This window comes from Antennarius striatus, chromosome 1 (assembly GCF_040054535.1).
Source record: "Antennarius striatus isolate MH-2024 chromosome 1, ASM4005453v1, whole genome shotgun sequence".
In the NCBI taxonomy this organism is placed as follows: Eukaryota; Metazoa; Chordata; class Actinopteri; order Lophiiformes; family Antennariidae; genus Antennarius; species Antennarius striatus.
The window spans coordinates 6,177,464-6,195,968 of record NC_090776.1 but is presented as its reverse complement, the minus strand read 5'-3'; the positions used below and the strand labels follow the sequence as shown (position 1 = coordinate 6,195,968).

General features: G+C 44.0%; 1 protein-coding gene and 1 long non-coding RNA gene across 17 annotated transcripts in view; both read left to right on the top strand.

Moving 5' to 3' along the window:
- Window positions 1–18,505, top strand: part of dpy19l3 (dpy-19 like C-mannosyltransferase 3) — a 95,262-nt gene that overhangs the window by 26,326 nt on the left and 50,431 nt on the right. For 11 of the 16 annotated variants that reach the window (XR_011035631.1, XR_011035637.1, XR_011035632.1 and 8 more), the window contains 4 exons: window positions 5,002–5,123; window positions 5,951–6,096; window positions 15,177–15,300; window positions 15,455–15,589. Coding sequence is in view for 2 of the 16 variants with exons in the window: in XM_068318232.1 (XP_068174333.1) it covers window positions 5,002–5,123; window positions 5,951–6,096; window positions 15,177–15,300; window positions 15,455–15,589 (527 nt within the window). In the remaining 14 variants the exon portion in view is untranslated. Of the gene's footprint in view, window positions 1–2,660; window positions 3,009–5,001; window positions 5,124–5,950; window positions 6,097–15,176; window positions 15,301–15,454; window positions 15,590–18,505 lie in introns of all 16 variants that reach the window. The other 5 variants (XR_011035645.1, XR_011035643.1, XR_011035641.1 and 2 more) reach the window with 3 other exon arrangements.
- LOC137597267 (uncharacterized) lies at window positions 6,270–10,554 on the top strand. The gene is made up of 3 exons (XR_011035650.1): window positions 6,270–8,835; window positions 9,466–9,610; window positions 9,969–10,554. It is a non-coding gene; the product is annotated as an uncharacterized lncRNA (long non-coding RNA).

The following is an 18,505-nucleotide window of genomic DNA, read 5'->3' as shown; positions in this document are numbered from 1 at the left end:
CTTCCACCTTCTTGATCTCTTCTCCCTGTAACCTCACTCTTCCACTCGGATCCCTCTCCTTCACACACATGTAGTCTGTCTTACTGCAGCTAACCTTCATTCCTCTCCTTGCCAGGACAAACCTATACCTTTCCAGCTTCTCATCTACCTGTTACCTGCTCTCACTACAGATCACAAAGTCATCTGAAAACATCTTGGACCATAGAGGTTCCTGTTTAACCTTGTCTGTCAGCCTGTCCATCACCATAGCAAACAAGAAGGGACTCAGAGCTGATCCCTGATGCAGTCCCACTTTGACCTTGAACTCCTCTGTCACACCTACAGCACACCTCACCACTTTCTTACAGTCCTCATACATGTCCTGCACCGCTGTCACATACTTCTCTGCTACTCCAGACTTCCTCATACAATACCACAGTTCCTCTCTGGGCACCTTGTCGTTAGCTTTCTTCAGAATTATAAAAACACAATGCAGCTCCCTCCTCTAGTCTTTGTTCTCTCCGGCCGTATATGTACATCTCCATCAACATCTTCAAAGCAAGTACTGCATCTGTAGTACTCTTTTTTTGGCATGAAACCGTACTGCTACTCACAAATGCTCACTTCTGCCCTTGGTCTAGCTTCAACTACTCTTTTCTATACATTCATTGTATGGCTCATCACCTTTAGTCCTCTGTAGTTGCCACAACTCTACACACCCCTTGTTTTTAAAAATGGGAACCTGCACACATCTCCTCCATTCCTTCTCACTATCTAAGATCCTGTTGAACAACCCAGTCAGAAACTCTACTGCCATCTCTGCTCAACACTTCCATACCTCCACAGGTATATCATCAGTACCAAGTGTCTTTCCACTCTTCATCCTCTTCAATGCCTTCCTCACTTCATCCTGACTAATCTTTGCTACTTCCTGGTCCACAACAGCCACTTCTTCTAGTCTTTGTTCTCTCTCATTTTCCTCGTTCACCAACTATTCAAAGTATCATTTCCATCTTCCCATCACACTACAGGCACCTGTCCATACATTTCCACCCCTATCCTTAATCACCCTAACCTGCTGCATGTCCTTCCCATCTCTGTCTCGCTGTTTTGCCAACCTGTTTCGATCAGTCTCTCCCTCCTTACTGTCCAACCTACCATACACGTCATCACAAGTCCCTTGTTTGGCCTTTGCTACCTCTACTTTCACCTCCCGCTGCATCTCCCTGTACTCCTGTCTACTCTCCTCAGTCGTCTGAGTGTCCCACTCCTTCTTAGCTAACCTCTTACTCTGTATACACTCCTGTACCTCCTCATTCCACCACGAAGTCTCCTTATGTACTCTCCTTCCAGATGACACACCAAGTACTGGCCTACTTGTCTCCCTGATCACATTAGCTGTAGTTGTCCAGTCATCTGGAAGCACCTCCTGCCGACCCAGAGCTTGTCTCAACTCCTTCCTAAAAGTCATGCAACACTCTTCCTTTTTTAGCTTCCATCATTTCGTCTTCTGGTCTGCCTTTACCCTCTTCATCTTCCTCATCACCAGAGTCATCCTACACACCACCATCCTATGCTGCTTGGCTACACTCTCCCCTACCACTACTTTGCAGTCACTGATCTCCTTCAGGTTACACCGTCAACACAAGATGTAGTCTACCTGTGTGCTCCTAACTCTACTCTAATAGAAGAAGAAGAAGTACACTTTATTAATCCCACAAGGGGAAATTACATTGTCACTCAGGTATATAGTATATACATTCTGTGTTAGTTTTTAACAGTATACAGCCCCCCTGAACACAGCACACAAGGGGGACTGTAAGCATGCAGTTCATACACACACAACAAACTACACACATTGGGAGGAAGAGTGACGGGCAGTGGCTTCCGGCACGTGCCCCAAATTGAGCAGCTTGTAGGGGGGACGGTGCCTTGCGCAAGGGCGCCTCGACTGTCTGGGAGGTGAGCTGACACCTCACACTGTCAGCTCACACTCCGGTGATATCATGGCGGGAGCGGGATTTGATCCACTGATGGCTGGGGCCATTTTTTAAAAATTTAACCAGATATATGCAGCTTTAGCCCTGGTATCTCAGCATGATATTCAATTACTATATGTGTCTTTAGTGCTCTATAAGTTTAATTCAACTCTGTCAGAGTCAGTGTTTAAGCCCTCTAATGGAGTTGACAATGGCTTAGATTGGCATTGACTGCTGATAATGTCTGCCAAAGAGTCATTCTTCCAGCCAGCTAAATCCTTGGTCAATGGCTGAACTGACAAGACTGCTGGTGTCTACCTTCGTCTCTAATCAAACACCCATTGTTTCAATACTTAATTTCAATGCTGAGTTGTATATTTCTCCTAGTTATCCCTGTCATCTATGTATGTGTGGTACAAGAACTGAAAAAAAAATTGCTTCTTTCCACACCAGATGCCTGTCTCTACCCATGAGAAGACAGCCCCTCCCCCACCCCCCAACTCTGTTTTCCACCTAGATCAAACAGTCCTCATTGGTTTCTCAAGCAGCACAGACATGTATGAAAAAAAATTGTGGAAAATTAGGCCCATTTCCAACGAACAATTTTACATGATACTGGGAACAAAATAATAAGACTAAAAAAATTAACTGGCTGACCTCTCATTCTGTTCCACTCTGAATGCACTTCGTTTTCTGTCACAGCAGAATGACTCCAAAACTGCAGTACTTCAGCAGAGAAAGAAAAGAATGGAAGAAAGGAGCAATTATGCTACAATGTATTACTTTTATATTCATCGTAAAAATCCACTACCTGTCAGTTTGGGGCGGCAGTGGCTCAGCGGTACAGCAGATGTCTCATAGACAGATCGCCCCAGCCATCGGTGGATCGAATCTTGCTCCACGCCATGATGTCACCAGGAGTGTGAGCTGAAGGTGGGAGGTGTCAGCTCACCTCCCAGCCACTGCCAAGGTGCCCCTGAGTGAGGCGCCGTCCCCCCTACAAGCTGCTCAATTGGCGCCTTCCAGAAGCCACTGCCCGTCACTCACAATGTGTGTAGTTTGATGTGTATGTATTAACTGCATGCTTACAGTCCCCCTTGTGTGCTGTGTTCAGGGGGCCTGTATACTGTTAAAAATACTAACCTGAGTGACTATGTAATTTCCCCTTGCGGGGTCAATAAAGTGTACTTCTTCTTCTTCTAAATAAAAGTGAGGAAGGGAAAAGGGGAGATGGCAGAATGTGTAAAATTGAAAAGGAATGAAGAAACAAAAACATAAAAGCAAATAAATAATTTGTGTATGTGTGTGTGTGTGTGGGGGGGGGGGTTAATGTGTTCTTTTACTGTATCCAATACATTGCTGGCTTTTATAGTCTTACATCAAGAACACAGCAGTGATCAGGCTGACACTTCTCAGCCTGCAGCAGAGGCTCAAGTGTTGGCGGCTAGTTTAGTGTCAAACTTTATTACATTTAAATAAAAATATATGGTGGTTTGATAATCATGCTGTACACTGAAGAGTAATGACTGTCGTGGATGTGTGTGTTTGATTGCACAGCAAGGTAATGTCATTGTCGAAGGAAGTGTCAATCTGTGATGACACCAGTGGTTACAAAATACGACGGTTTGTAACCCCCCCCCCCCCCACACACACACACACACACACACTTTAACAGGCATACCCTTTCTGATTCAACGTAGACCTACTGTACATAACATCTCAGCTCTCTATTTAGCCTTGTTTTTGCCTTTTAGATTTAATGAATTGAATACAGTTCCATCACAAGAGTTGGAAAAATTTATTCAACTACAATTTCAGACACAATGTGTAATAAACCAAAATTAGTTTTCATACTTTTTTGAATTAGCCTCTTAGGTTGAATAAGTTCCTGGGTTTGACCAGCAACCAAACCTGTAAGTTAGATAAATCCAGCACATATAGAGGAAGATTTCCAGTTAGATGGATCTAGATATAAGGGAACTTGGCAAAAGAAAGCCCAGTAGTTACTGTTCTGTCAGCTTTGTTTTTATCCCAATGGGACATCTGGATTTTAGCTGCTAGATGCTGCTCAATGTTTACCATTCAGTGGGCAACTGAATCACTTCTGTGAATGAATGCATACTTCAACTAAACACCAGTGGTAGAATAACACCACTTCATAGTGTTAGTACTTTTGATGCATGTCAGCACAATACTGACATATTACATACAGTATATCAACTCTGTTAACATGGTGGCTGATCCCACCCTCCACTCACTAGACAAAGAGCTCCCAGAACTCATTGTAGAAATATTTTCAGTAGATTTTGTAGTTTGTCAAGGTGGCTGGTGACCGCTTTTCTAGCCAACTATCATGTTGAGAGTTAATGGTTGTTTTAAGGTGAACATCGGAGTGATAATTTTTTTCTTGGTTTATTACTGAAATCAGCCCTTTTTAAGTTTTGTGGACTGAGAAAATTCAGTTGATTTCTGATGGCATAGGCATGAATAGCTGAATAGATTGAATTTGGGTGATCTGCACCTTGGCCTCTGTGGCCAGTGACCTCTGTCTTGCATTGCCTATTGAAACAGTAGCATGGAAACCCTGACACATTAGTGTCCTGTGTTAATATTTTGTAATTGATGTGTATATTTTGACGGAAAAACATCACAGCATTACTTTTAATGTCAGTTGAAAAAGTGATGTTTTAAAACTTCTGTGGATGAATGCACTGATAGGTTTAGACATCCGTTGTGTTTACAGCAATTAAGGGCTTAATTCAACCTGAGAATTCTGTGGATTCAGCAGTAGTTGGAGACTACACACTCTTAATTTTCTTTGATAACACCATACTAAAATAAAATAGAACAGTGAGGTCTGAAAAACATTCACACCACTTCTTGCTTGGGTATTACAAAACAAAGACTATTTTATATTAATCTGTTCCACTGTGGGGAAATGATAGTAATTTTAAATTGTGTGTGTGTGTGTGTGTGTGTGTGTGTGTGTGTGTGTGTGTGTGTGTGTGTGTGTGTGTGTGTGTGTGTGTGTGTGTGTTCCTAGGGATTTCAGATTTGATCCATGACAACTTGACAGAATCCAAGAGGACTATTAATCTCTTGCAGCGTATGAATATCTACCAGGAGGTCTTTCTCAGTATTCTCTACAGATTGCTGCCGGTTCAGGTAACTATTGGCTATTTACTTCAGGCTTTTAAAACACAAAAGTGTTGAGGAACCACTACTGATATTACGGAATGACTGACTTTCCCTTTGATTTATCTTGTCCTTTTGGCCCACATAATAAAACTTCCCCATTATCTGAAAAATGTCACATTTTTAGGGGTGGCAGTAGCTCAGTAAACTAAGTCTTGGGCTTTTGACAGGAGGGTGGCCAGTTGAAGACCCATGTGACCCAAAAAAATGTCAGGGTGTGTGAACTGACGGTGACAGGTTGTAGTTCACGTCCTGAGTACTGCCAGTGTGTGTGGCACGGGCCTATGCACATGTACTATGCATGTGATTAACATAGACTAACACTAGAGTGAACAAATAATTTCCCTTTGGGGATTAATAAAGTTGATTTAATCTTAATTTAATCATTAAACTTCAATGCTTTTTTTGGTGTGTTTTTTTGTTATTAGCCATGTAGTCCTTTTAGATGATTGTCAGCTAAGCCTTTTGTAGTACTGTGGCATTTTACAGTAAGGTCTTTATAGCTGACATGCCTTAGCATATTTACACCTGTCACACTGGTGGAAAAGGTTTCTGCCTTGGCACGTTAGTTTCCTGAAGAACAGCTACTTAGCCCCCAAAGTACTGGGGCTGTGACAAGAACACAACAGAGTATTGAACCGAAATTGCGCAGTGTTCCTGGCCTTGAGTTGGGTACTGTTGTCAACTCTTTGTGTGTTCATTTACAGTGCCCGATGAATTGATCATTTTCGTGTGTGTGTGTGTGTGTGTGTGTGTGTGTGTGTGTGTGTGTGGGTGGGTGTATGTCTATGGTCCAGTCCTATCTGGAGCCAGTATATTTCTACATTTATACAGTATTCTCACTCCAAGCGGTCTATGTAATCGCCCTGTACCTGACAGCTTGGCTCCTGTCTGGTTCGTGGTTGGCTGGTGTACTCACTGGGGTCTGGTACATCCTGAACAGGTAGGTAATTACTGTATGTTCAAGTGTGTGCATGAGAGTATAATATTGGTGGGGTGGGGGGCAGGAGGGTGAATTTCTTTATTTTTTTCTTATTTCCTCATGAAACTGCACCAAATGTGGAAGACTTTTGTGGTGGGGGTTTCATTTCTCTTAAGGACAGGAGACAGTGTAAAATACAAGATATTTATTTGTCAATTCAAATCATGTATAGGTTGAGTAGCAGTACAATAATATCATCCACAGGTTGAGTATGAGTCCAATAATATCATCCACAGGTTGAGTATGAGTCCAATAATATCATCGATGATATTGACAGACAGACAGGTTCAACAAACAGACAAGTTCAACAAATACTTATCTAAGCATGATGAGAGCTCTGGAGACAATGAAAAAGTCCTCCGGTGTGGTGTGTTGTAGCAGAATATTCTGGGTACAGGATAAAACTTCAAGTACAAAGTAGGAAATGGATCACATATCTTTAGAAACTCTAAAGGCGTGACTAGGGGGCGGTATTAACCTCAGTCCATCTGCTTTCAACCAGTTCTTTACGGGCTTTCAGTTGGTACGTCATGACCTCCAGACGTTACCAAAAATATCAAGTCAACAGTTTCACAAACTTATTTGATGACATAACAGTCACGCGAACCCTGTGAGGATCTGCTGCAGACATTCTTCGGATGACCCTGTGCAGAAACATACATTCTAATTTCAAGTACAGTGTATGAAATGATCTGGCTTGCTGCTTCTGTCAGTGTCTAACTTCTTCCAAGGATACCGACAGTCATGCAAGCATTTCCAAATATTGTCTAATGGTAATTATTTTCATGCAGCGTCTTCAATACCTCGAGACATCCTGGGGCCACCTTCATGGGCGCTGAATAATTTGACATACACAACAATCCAGATTTTTGGTTCTATGAAATGATATTATTTCAATATATTATTGTATTATTTTATTATATTAAAAACTTTCCACCACACTTTACATTCCTTTAAACTACAGACTCTCATAGTTCAGTCTGTGTGAACCATTTTTAGATTGCAATATTGCTCCATCATCAAAACATTTAGAAAACAAAACATTTGCAGCATTGCTTCTATAGCCACAAGAGGGCACAAGCCAGTGTCTTATTGTGCTGGTCCCAAGCCCGGATAAATACAGAGGGTTGCGTCAGGAAGGGCATCCAACAAATCAATATGCGAACCAAACGAATAACTTCCATTCCAGATCGGTCGAGGCCTGGGTTAACAACGACCGCCTTCGGTGCTGTTGACCTACAGGGTGCCGGTGGAAATGGGCTACTGTTGGTCAAATTAGGAGAGGAAGAAAATATGTTAGAATAATGTATATAAGTTATCTCATATTTACTCTTTTATTTTCCTTTATTCTTTGTATTACACCCTATAACCATATAAATGTTTATATCTGTGTGTAAGTGCCTTGCTATGTATTGAGTTCTTCCTTTCAGGGAGACAACGGCAGCAATGGCATCACTGGAGTAATAGCAGAAGGTCCCTTGAGCAGGATGTGACCTCTAAATTGCTAATAAGGAATGTCCGTAGTTGTTGTCGTTAAAGGAGAGGATGCCGTAAACAGAATGACTTTATTACTCTTTTATGGCATCATGCCACAGGTGTTGTTTTACTGTTGTTTCTCTGCGCCCCATCCCTTAGAAAAATAATGTAAACGGAACACCCCAAGTGAACAAAGGAGATGGTTCGGCGTTGGAGATCTGTAACTGAGCACATCTCTGTCCGTTCTCCTTGCGAGTAAAAAATGTAAACTGTTGTCTTCTCCTTTTTGTGAGTGTGTTTTAAATGTTCTAGATTGGTTGAACCTGACAAATATGTTCGTAGGGAGAGAGAGAAGAGGAACACTAAGAGAATAGGACTGAGTAGGGACGTTGAATGTTGAAACTATGACAGGAAAAGGTGGAGCGTTGACATGATGCAGAGGAGGAAGGTTGACATACTGTGTGTCCAGGAGACCAGGTGGAAAGGTAGCAAGGCTAAAAGTTTATGAGCAGGGTTCAAGTTGTTCTGTCATTGTGTAGATAGGAAGATAATTGGAGTAGGAGTTATCTTGAAGGAGGAATTTGTTAGGAATATCCTGGAGGTAAAAAGTGTGTCAGACATAGTGATGAGTCTGAAGCAAGAAATCAAAGGTGTGATGTTCAATGTTGTTAGTGGTTACACACGTTTTCACATATGACAGTACGAAATACGTCTGTGAAGGTCCCAGTAAGCCCGGTCGATAAAGAAGATAATTAAGTTAAGAAAAAGAAGAAAAAGAAAGTATGTAAGATAAATAGGAACAGAGAAAAGAGAACAGAGAAAAGGTTAAAGGTCCCATATTGTGTATTTTTAACTTAATGTCATTCAGCTGCCAGTTGTCCAACTAGACTGTATTCCAAATATTTTGACCTAAAGTGATCTGTGGTCCTAAATATCAGCTTTTCAAAATCGCTCATCTGAGCTACTCACAAAATGCTTCGTTTCAAACCTCCGGCTGTAGTATGTTAATGAGCTCCGCTGGTCAACGCCTCCTTCACCTGGGCCACGCCCCTCTGAAGTAGAGCGTTAGGCTAACAGGACACTGACCGGCATTATGTTTGTTATAATTATGGCGTTTGGAGGACCCATCGTGTCGCTGTACATTTATGACCCTGAGTCGGACCCAGAAGCGGGGGCTCCTAAAGAAACACCGACTGTGCGGCTGCAGCAGGATGTTTCTGAATGGTTAGTACGTGTGAATGTTACTTAGTTGGTTCTGTGTTGTTTTGTTGTGTAACCTACGTCATCACAGGATGTTAGCATCATCCGGGAGCTACTTTTGTTTCTACTCCCGCCTTTCATCGCACAGTAATAATGTCATATGTCTTATTATGTATTTTGTATATGTGCAGATGTGTTGACTGCTAAGAAGTTGCTGAATTTCTATAAGTGACAGTAAAGTCTGATGGTGGTTCTGATAGTTATTACCATGTGGCTAATGTTAGCTTCTGCTCACAGCTAAGTTACTTTATTTATATATCACATTGATTTAACCCGTTACTAAGCTGCAAAATATTTGAGGCAGTCCTCTGACAAGACACACGGAGCTGACACCTGCCACCATCACACCAGGTTAATGGTGAAATGATGTAACCATATTGCAGTGATGCCTTTATCTACTCTATTATGAGGTGTCTTCACCTGTTGTACAGGTGTTCCTACAGACACTGTGAATGTATGCCAACAGAAGCAGAAAACATCTGCTGTTTGGAGATACAAGTAGATACAGCTAAACCACAAAGTTATGTCTCTACGGTATTCGGCTACTTTTACAATTGTAAATTCAAATGACCTTTATCATGTTTTTCACTGTAGGTTAGGAGCCGTCTGCAGGAGGTTGATGAAGTTCCGTGCATCACTCAACATCCTGGGTTCCAGCCTGTGTGCCTAAACGTGTACACCCTACAAATGGCCGGTCACGTACTGAGGGCCGAGTGTGCATGTTTGAGACAATACATCGGTAAGTCGTTCTTTGAAAAATATCGGAATAAAGACCAGTTATGTCTTATTTTGCTTCATCAGGCATTCCTTCATTAATGCAGTGACGATGCAATGACATACAGTATATAGGTACAACAAAGTCTAATATATTGTATGTGCGACACCTTGATTTTTATCTTATTAATAGACATGTTGAACATTTTTTGGTATTCACAATCCATTTCTGTTGACATATACAAGCATTTATTTACATAAAACAATACATCCAATAACAATAATGAGAACACAGAGCCATCCTGTCAGGAAATCAACAACAGTTGTAATACTCGGGATTGAAAACATTGTGAAATAAATCATTTTGTGTCGTTTTACTGTAGACGGTGCAGACATCTGGCCTATCGCACCTTTGTTGGCTGGTGCTGGGGCTACTTAGGGTGCAGAATCAGGGTTGTCATCCCAGCATGTGTGGTCCTTCACATACGCCAGGAGTTTCCTGAAGACAAAGGCCACTACGCTGGATTTAGACCGAGTCTTGGTTGAACCTGGTCATGCAGCTGGCAATGACCTCCTCCTTGTCAGGACGCTCATATTGGGCAGACAGATTCTCGGGGAGAGGAATGGACAACATCTCATTTGTGTATGCCATGGGGTCCACCAAGACTTTGTCACATATGAGGTCCAACTTGTCAGCTACAAAACCTGTTCAATAAAACACAAAGATATGTCTTTACTGTTATTGATATTGTTTGATTCATTTCTTTGTTTAGAAAAATTGTGTTCAAAATACATCCTGGTACTTGCTATTAATTTATTTATTTGTATGGTTACTTTTTACTGTGTTTTGTTGCGAACAATTACCAACAGAATTTCAAAACATGTTTGTTTGAAATATTAAAATATTGCAACACTAACAGAATGTTGGCTCTGTCTTGTGAGGTTTGACTCTGCATTGTCCCTTCAAAAGCCTTTGGAAATTGGATCTTGTAGAGGGGTACACCAAACGTAACGAAATAAGGAGCCAAAACAATATCTGACATACATGAATCTGTCTCAAAAATGTTTATACTAAAGTCTTCACTTCACTTACTGTCTTGCTGGAAAATTCTAATACACAACACTCGTATTTTTTACTGAACTACTAACAACACGTGCATTCACTAACACCTATAGACAACTATATTTAGAAAATTAGTGTATTTAACCAATTTTATTAAAACATTGTATGGAATATGACTTGTACATACCTTTACTTCAATAGTGGGAATGAAGAGTCCTGCAGGACAGCTGTGTACCAACAGTACGAGTGTCCACTAGGTCAGTTTGGCATGGCATGTCCTTTGAAGCTGTAGGCTGAAAGGATGCACAAGGAAGAGGGACACTAATTTCAGGACACCAATGTTCTGATTTTGGATAAGGAGGACAGACCTGTGTGTGTTGTCGCTATGACGACCAACAAACAATCGACTAACACATGCGCGCACACACACAATACGAAACAAAGCACAACTCCCTACTTAGCCTAGCATAAGTTGACTTTATTTATGCTGACAGATAATAGGAAAGAAAATATGAGACCAACTTACTGTGCATTTTAGCTTTATACTGTAGGTCCGGCACGACACGTGTGGGAGCGTGCGCGCACACACACAACACGCAAACTCGAAACAAGGGAGACCTCCCTACATAGCCTAGCATAGCATGACTTCATGCTAACAAACAATAAGAAAAAAGATAAAATGTGAGCCCAACTCATGTGCGTTGTACCTAGATACTGTAGGTTTAGCATGCATACACAGGTTGGAGGCGCACACGCAAACACGAAACAAAGCAGTACCTCGTAATTACCCAAATAGCAATTGATCACCCATGCTAACAGACAACTGCAAAAAAAGATAAATGTGGTGAGACTTACCTGTAACCGGGGTGCAGTTCCTTGGTCCCCTATGGTTGGGAGTGATCCTTGAATGAGGATCAGTCTCAGGCAAAGCCCCGTCTGTACTGACCCTCATTGCTAAAACAGGCTGGAGTGAAGTGGTTCACACACAAACAAACGTGCAGGCGATGTAGCCGGCACATAGCCATTAAAAATGAAATGCAACCACGCTCTCTTCTGTTCTTCATTGGATGGGATTAAAAATAAACACTGGTGTTGATCTGTACAATCAACAACTGCACAACTACCTTGTCTCCTTCTCACGAATGCCATTTCAACAGACTGCTGCCTCTTGTCTGACACAAAGAACTTCGTCTTGGGGATGGCCAATCCATATCGTCCTCGCCCTTGAGCATGTCCACCAATTCATATCGTCCAATACTCTGTCCAATAGCACAGAGTGCAAAGTCTGACGTCAAAAATGCCTATTCTAGCGCTTTATGGTCGAATCGAGTCGTTCAGAGCCATGACTTCCTAAAAGTCCAAATATCTATTGATGCAGGAAGTGTTTGTTTACCAGATTCTAGGAGTTGGTCGGGTTAGGGAGGACCACTATGTATATGTAGAGACCTGAAAAAGTGTGGTTTTCATAATAGGGCCCCTTTTAAGAATGTGAGATATGTAAAGTGTAAATTGTAAAGTGTCTGAACAGCAATAATTCATTTACAATGCAGCAGCTTAAGTGTGTAGGTGCTCCATCTATTGCATCTGATGAAGCACCATATTGTATCAAATCTGCGTGTGTCTGTGGTGACATACAGGGCGTTGTAAGGGTGACTACAGAGCATCACAAGAGTTCAGCTGTCTAACAGCCTCTGGGAAGAAGCTGTTTCCCAGCCTGGTGGTCCTGCTCCGGATGCTCCGTAGTCTCCTGCCGGAGTGGAGGGGTTGGAACAGACAGTGTGCTGGGTGGGTGGGGTCTGTCATTATGTGGGTGGCCCTCTTTCTACACCTACTTGTGTAGATTTCTGTGGTAGTAGGTAGGCCACCCCCTACAGTCCTCTGTGCGGCCTTCACCCACCCTCTGCAGAGCTTTCCTGTCTGCTGCAGAGCAGCTCCCGTGCTAGCAGAATTGTTGACAGACATCTTTAACACCTTACTGCAGCTAGCAATGGTCCCCAGCTGCCTGAAATCCGCCACCATCATCCCGGTCCCCAAAGGCCACTCGGTGGAGGAGCTGAATGACTACTGGCCGGTGGCCCTCACCCCGATAGTCTTGAAGTGCTTCGAGAAGCTGGTCATGGCACACATCAAAGACTCCATAGACGTAACGGTGGACCCCCACCCAAGGATAGATGGTAGCTGATTTTGCAAAAAGGATGCAGATGGCTATAGTGAACACTTTCTTCCAGAAGAGGCAGGAACATAGGGTGACCTATAAGAGTGGAGGTAGGAGCACAAAGGTAGACTACATCTTGTGTAGGCGGTGCAATCTAAAGGAGATAAGTAACTGCAAAGTAGTGATAGGCGAGAGTGTAGCCAAACAGCATAGGATAGTGGTGTGTGGGATGACTCTGGTGGTGAGGAAGATGAAGAGGGCAAAGGCAGAGCAGAAGACAAAATGGTGGAAACAGAAAAGGGAAGACTGCTGCATGACTTTTAGGAAGTCGTTTGAACAGGCTCTGGGTGGTCAGGAGGTGATTCCAGATGACTAGATAACTACAGCTAATGTGATCAGTGAGACACGTAGGGCAGCACTTGGTGTGTCATCTGGAAGTAGATAAGGAGACTTGGTGGAGGAATGAGGAGGTACAGGAGTGTATACAGAGCAAGAGGTTAGCTAGGAAGAAGTGGGATACTGAAAGGACTGAGGAGAGTAGACAGGAGTACAGGGAAATGCAGCGTAATGTGAAGGTAGAGGTAGCAAAGGCCAAACAAGGGGCTTATGATGACTTGTATGCTAGGTTAGACAGTAAGGAGGGAGAGACTGATCTATACAGGTTGGCAAGACAGAGAGACAGAGATGGGCCGGACGTGCAGCAGGTTAGGGTGATTAAGGATAGGATGGAAGTCTATTGACAGGTACCAGTGGTGTGATGGAAAGATGGAAAGGATACTTTGAATAGCTGATTAACGTGGAAAATGAGAGAGAACAAAGACTAGAAGAGGTGACTGTTGTAGACCAGGAAGTAGCAAAGATTAGTCAGGATGAAGTGAGGAGGACATTGAGGAGGATGAAGAGTGAAAAGGCAGTCGGTCTTGATGATATACCTGTAGAGGTGGCAGTAGAGTTTTTGACTGGGTTGTTCAACAGGATATTAGATAGTGACAAGATGCCTGAGGAATGGAGAAGTGTGGTGGTGCCTATTTTTAAGAACAAGAGAGATCTGCAGAGTTGTGGCAACAGAGGAATAAAGCTGATGAGCCATACAATGAAGTTATGGGAAAGAGTGGTGGAAGCTAGACTAAGGGCAGAAGTGAACATTAGTGAGCAGCAGTATGGTTTCATGCCAAAAAATAAATAAATACTGCAGATACAGTATTTGCTTTGAGGATGTTAATGGAGAAGTACAGAGAAGGCCAAATGGAGATGCATTGCGTTTTTGTAGATCTGGAGAACAGGTGGAGGAGAAGCTAGAGAGGTGGAGTTTGTCCTGGAAAGGACAGGAATCAAAATTAACCGCAGTAAGACAGAGTACATGTGTGTGAATGAGTGGGACCCAAGTGGAAGAGTGAAGTTACAGAGAGAAGAGATCAAGAAGGTGGAGGATTTTAAGTACTTAGGATCAACAGTCCAGAGCAATGGAGAGTGTGGAGAAGAGGTGAATCAGCGTGTGTGTGTATGTGTGTGTGTGTGTTTGTGTTCGCTATGATGCCGAGGATATACCGTACGCAGACACTGGCGTACATATTAGCAGGCTGCACATACACAGACCAAAAGCAGAGCTGACTAGTTAGTCAAATAATAGCTGACTTCATCAATAACTGAGGAACTTTCAGTCTCTAGCTCTCTGTCGGGACAGAATGAAAATATCCCACAGTTCTTCTGTGACATTTTAATCATACTTTATGCCCTCAATGAGGGCATAAAGTATGATTCATTCATTCAGTGGCTCAGTGGGGCAGCAGTGGCTGAGTTGGTAGAACTGTCGTTCCAATGATCGCAGGATTGGCGGTTCAATTCCCGCTCCTGCCCAGTCACCGAAGCGAGCTGCCGAAGCACCATTGAGCAAGGTGCCGTCCCCCTTTATAAGCTGCTAATTAGGACTAATTGGGGGCACACCACAATGGAGCAGCCGCCACTCTAACACCCCCCCCCCCCGATGCTCTGTAAAGCATCGGGGCACTTTGCAGAGACAAATTAACGTGACTGCCAAAGAACAGAAAAGACTGTGATTGAATTTCATATATAATGACAATGTGCGTGATAGTAGCCCATACTGTTAGCCACATTGTCTTATTTAGAGGAGCATGAAGGTGGGCATTGACAGACGGGTCTCATTAGTATTTACAGGTGCAGGCATTTTTGTGTGGTATCCATGGAAATTAACATGCCCATTAACATGTCAAACTGATCCTTTTGTAGTAGTTTTTTTAATAATCTAAAATGTTACAGCCTCACTATGTAGCTCAGTTCGACACAATTTTTTTTTTTTTTAGGAACTCAGTTTAAAAATGGTTCCCAGTAATTACCTCTCACTCTCTCTACCAGGGTAGATACGACTCGTGTGGAGTTCACCATCTCCCTCAGAGAGAACTGGTCTTTGCCCTTCCTAGCCCTGCAAGTTGCTGCTATCTCATGCTACCTCAGGCCTAAGCTCACTGCCTTAAAACAGGTACGAACAAAACCACACTACTCAAAACAATTTAAACACAAAATTGCTTTGACTTGACAGCTACATCTGCAATAATCAGGTATCCTAGAGAAACCAAAATTCATGGCAGGATATATGTCGTGAGCATATAACCATTGTGTGTTTTTCTCCTCAGAAGGTGATGGTGTGGTTGATGTATGTGACAACATTCTGTTTCTGTCTGACATGGCAATTCAACCAGTTCATCTTGCTCATTCAAGCTCTCGTGATATACACCCTTGACTGTCTCAACATCTTATCAACTAAACAGGTATGGCTACAAGAAGGACCTCATACATCCATGAATATAATGTATGAGACTTCAGTCTTGACCACAACATGACACCCATTAAGTGAAATATATATCACTGAGATTGTTATCCAAATGTTTTTTCAGGCTTTAATATGTATTCTGTGACATTTAAATTCATGATAATGTTTCACTTCTTGATTCAAAGATCATTAAAATTACTTGGAAATGGCTTTCACAGTGATCTTCACGAATGCACTCCGGACAAAAAACCCCACACCATCTTACCATCTCTTAATTTTGCTTTCTTTCCCTGTACAATACTGATGTACAATACATTTACTGACTGACATGACATGAAAAAAATAAAATCACATAGCGGAATAGTAATAATAGATGTGGTAATAGATGTTTCGTAGAAATGGTATTAATGTTTTGCAGAAATGTTAAAATGTAGAAATGTTTTGTCCATCCATCTTCCACCGCTTATCCAGAATCGGGTCGCCGGGGCAGCAGCTTCAACAAGGAGCCCCAAACTTCCCTTTCCCTACACATCCACCAGCTCTGACTGGGGGATCCCAAGGTGTTCCCAGGCCAGTGTTGAGATATAATCCCTCCACCTGGTCCTGGGTCTGCCCCGAGGTCTCCTCCCAGCTGGGTGTCCCAGAAACACCTCCCTGGGGAGGCGTCCCGGAAGCATCCGCACCAGATGCCCAAACCACCTCAACTGACTCCTTTCTACGCAAAGGAGCAGTGGCTCTACTCTGAGCCACTCGCGAACAGCAGTGTTTCTCACCTTATCTCTAAGGGAGACACCAGCTATTCACCTGAGAAAGCCCATTTCAGCCACTTGTATCCGCATCTTGTTCTTTCGGTCATGACCCATCGCTCATGACCATAGGTGAGGGTAGGAACGAAGATTGAACGGTAGATGGAGAGCTTTGCCTCTCGGCTTAGCTCCCTCTTTGTGACAACAGTGCGGTAAAGCGACTGCAATACCGCTCCTGCTGCCCCAATTCTCCGTCCAATCTCACGCTCCATTGTTCCCTCACTCGTGAACAGGACCCCAAGATACTTAAACTCCTTCACTTGTGGAAGGACCTCATTCCCCACTTGGAGAAGGCATTCCACCGGTTTCCTGCTGAGGACCATGGCCTCAGATTTGGAGGTGCTAATCCTCATCCCCGCCGCTTCACACTCGGCTGCAAACCGGACCAGTGAGCGCTGCAGGTCACAGGCTGATGACGCAAACAGGACCACATCATCTGCAAAAAGCAGTGATGCAATCCTCAGGCCACCAAACTGTAAAGCCTCCTCACCACGACTACGCCTCGATATCCTGTCCATGAAAATCACAAACAGAATTGGTGATAAAGCGCAGCCCTGGCGAAGGCCAACAGCTACTCGGAACAAGTTCGACTTACTGCCGAGAACCCGAACGCAGCTCTCACTTTGGGCATACAGGGATTGGATGGCCCTGAGGAGAGGCCCCCTCACCCCATACTTCCGCAGTACTTCCCACAGTATATCCCTGGGGACTCGATCATATGCCTTCTCCAAGTCTACAAAACACATGTAGACTGGATGGGCATACTCTCAAGCCCCCTCTCAGATCCCTGTGAGAGTAAAAAGCTGGTCCGTTGTTCCACGACCAGGACGGAACCCACATTGTTCCTCCTCAATCTGAGGCTCGACAATCGGCCGGACCCTCCTTTCCAGCACCTTGGAGTAAACTTTCCCAGGGAGGCTGAGGAGTGTGATGCCCCTGTAATTGGCACACACCCTCTGGTCCCCCTTTTTAAAAAGAGGAACCACCACCCCAGTCTGCCACTCTTTCGGCACTGTCCCAGACTTCCACGCATTGTTAAAGAGGCGTGTCATCCACGACAGCCCCTCAACACCCAGAGCCTTCAGCATTTCCGGGCGAATCTCATCAACACTCGGGGCTTTGCCACCATGCAGTTGTTTAACTACCTCGGTGACTTCGCCCCGAGAGATTGACTCTGGTCCCCCATAATCCTCCAGCTCTGCCTCTGCAACAGAGGACGGGTCAGTTGGGGTAGTTAGATTCAGGAGTTCCTCAAAGTGTTCCTTCCACCGACCGACAACCTCCTCAGTTGAAGTCAACAGTGTCCCATCTTTGCTGTATTCAGCTTGGATGGTTCCCCGATTCCCCCTCCTGAGGTGTCGGACAGTCCTCCAGAACAACTTTGGTGCTGTCCGATAGTCCTTCTCTATGGCCTCTCCGAACTCCTCCCACACCCTCTGTTTTGCCTCCATCACAGCCGAGGCTGCAGTCCTTTTGGACTGTCGGTACCTTGCAACTGCTTCAGGAGTCCCCAGGGACAACATGACCCTGAAGGCCTCCTTCTTCAGTTGGACGGCTTCCCTGACCACCGGGGTCCACCACGGTGTTCGAGGGTTACCCCCCTTGAGGCACCCAAGACCTTGAGACCACAGCTCTCAGCTGCAGCTTCAGCAATGGAAGTTTTGAACATTGACCATTCAGGTTCAATGCCCCCAACCTTCAAAGAGATGCATGAGAAGCTCCTTCGGAGGTGTGAATTGAAGGCCTCACGGACAGAGTCCTCCTCCAGATGTTCCCAGTTCACCCACACTACTTGTTTGGGCTTACCAGGTCTATCCAAAGGTTTCCTCCGCCAACGGACCCAACTCACCACCAGGTGTTGATCAGTTGACAGCTCTGCCCCTCTCTTCACCCGAGTGTCCAAAACACACGGTCGAAGATCAGATGATACGATCACAAGATCAATCATTGACCTCCAGGGGGCTTGTTAGTATCCCCACACCCGCCCTGTGCCTCACGCCTGACGCAACTCCGGAGTACAACAAGGTCCGAACCCTATCCAGGAGTTTGGATCCAGAACCGAGGCTATGCGTGGAGGTATGCCCCACCAGATCCAACTGGTAACGCTC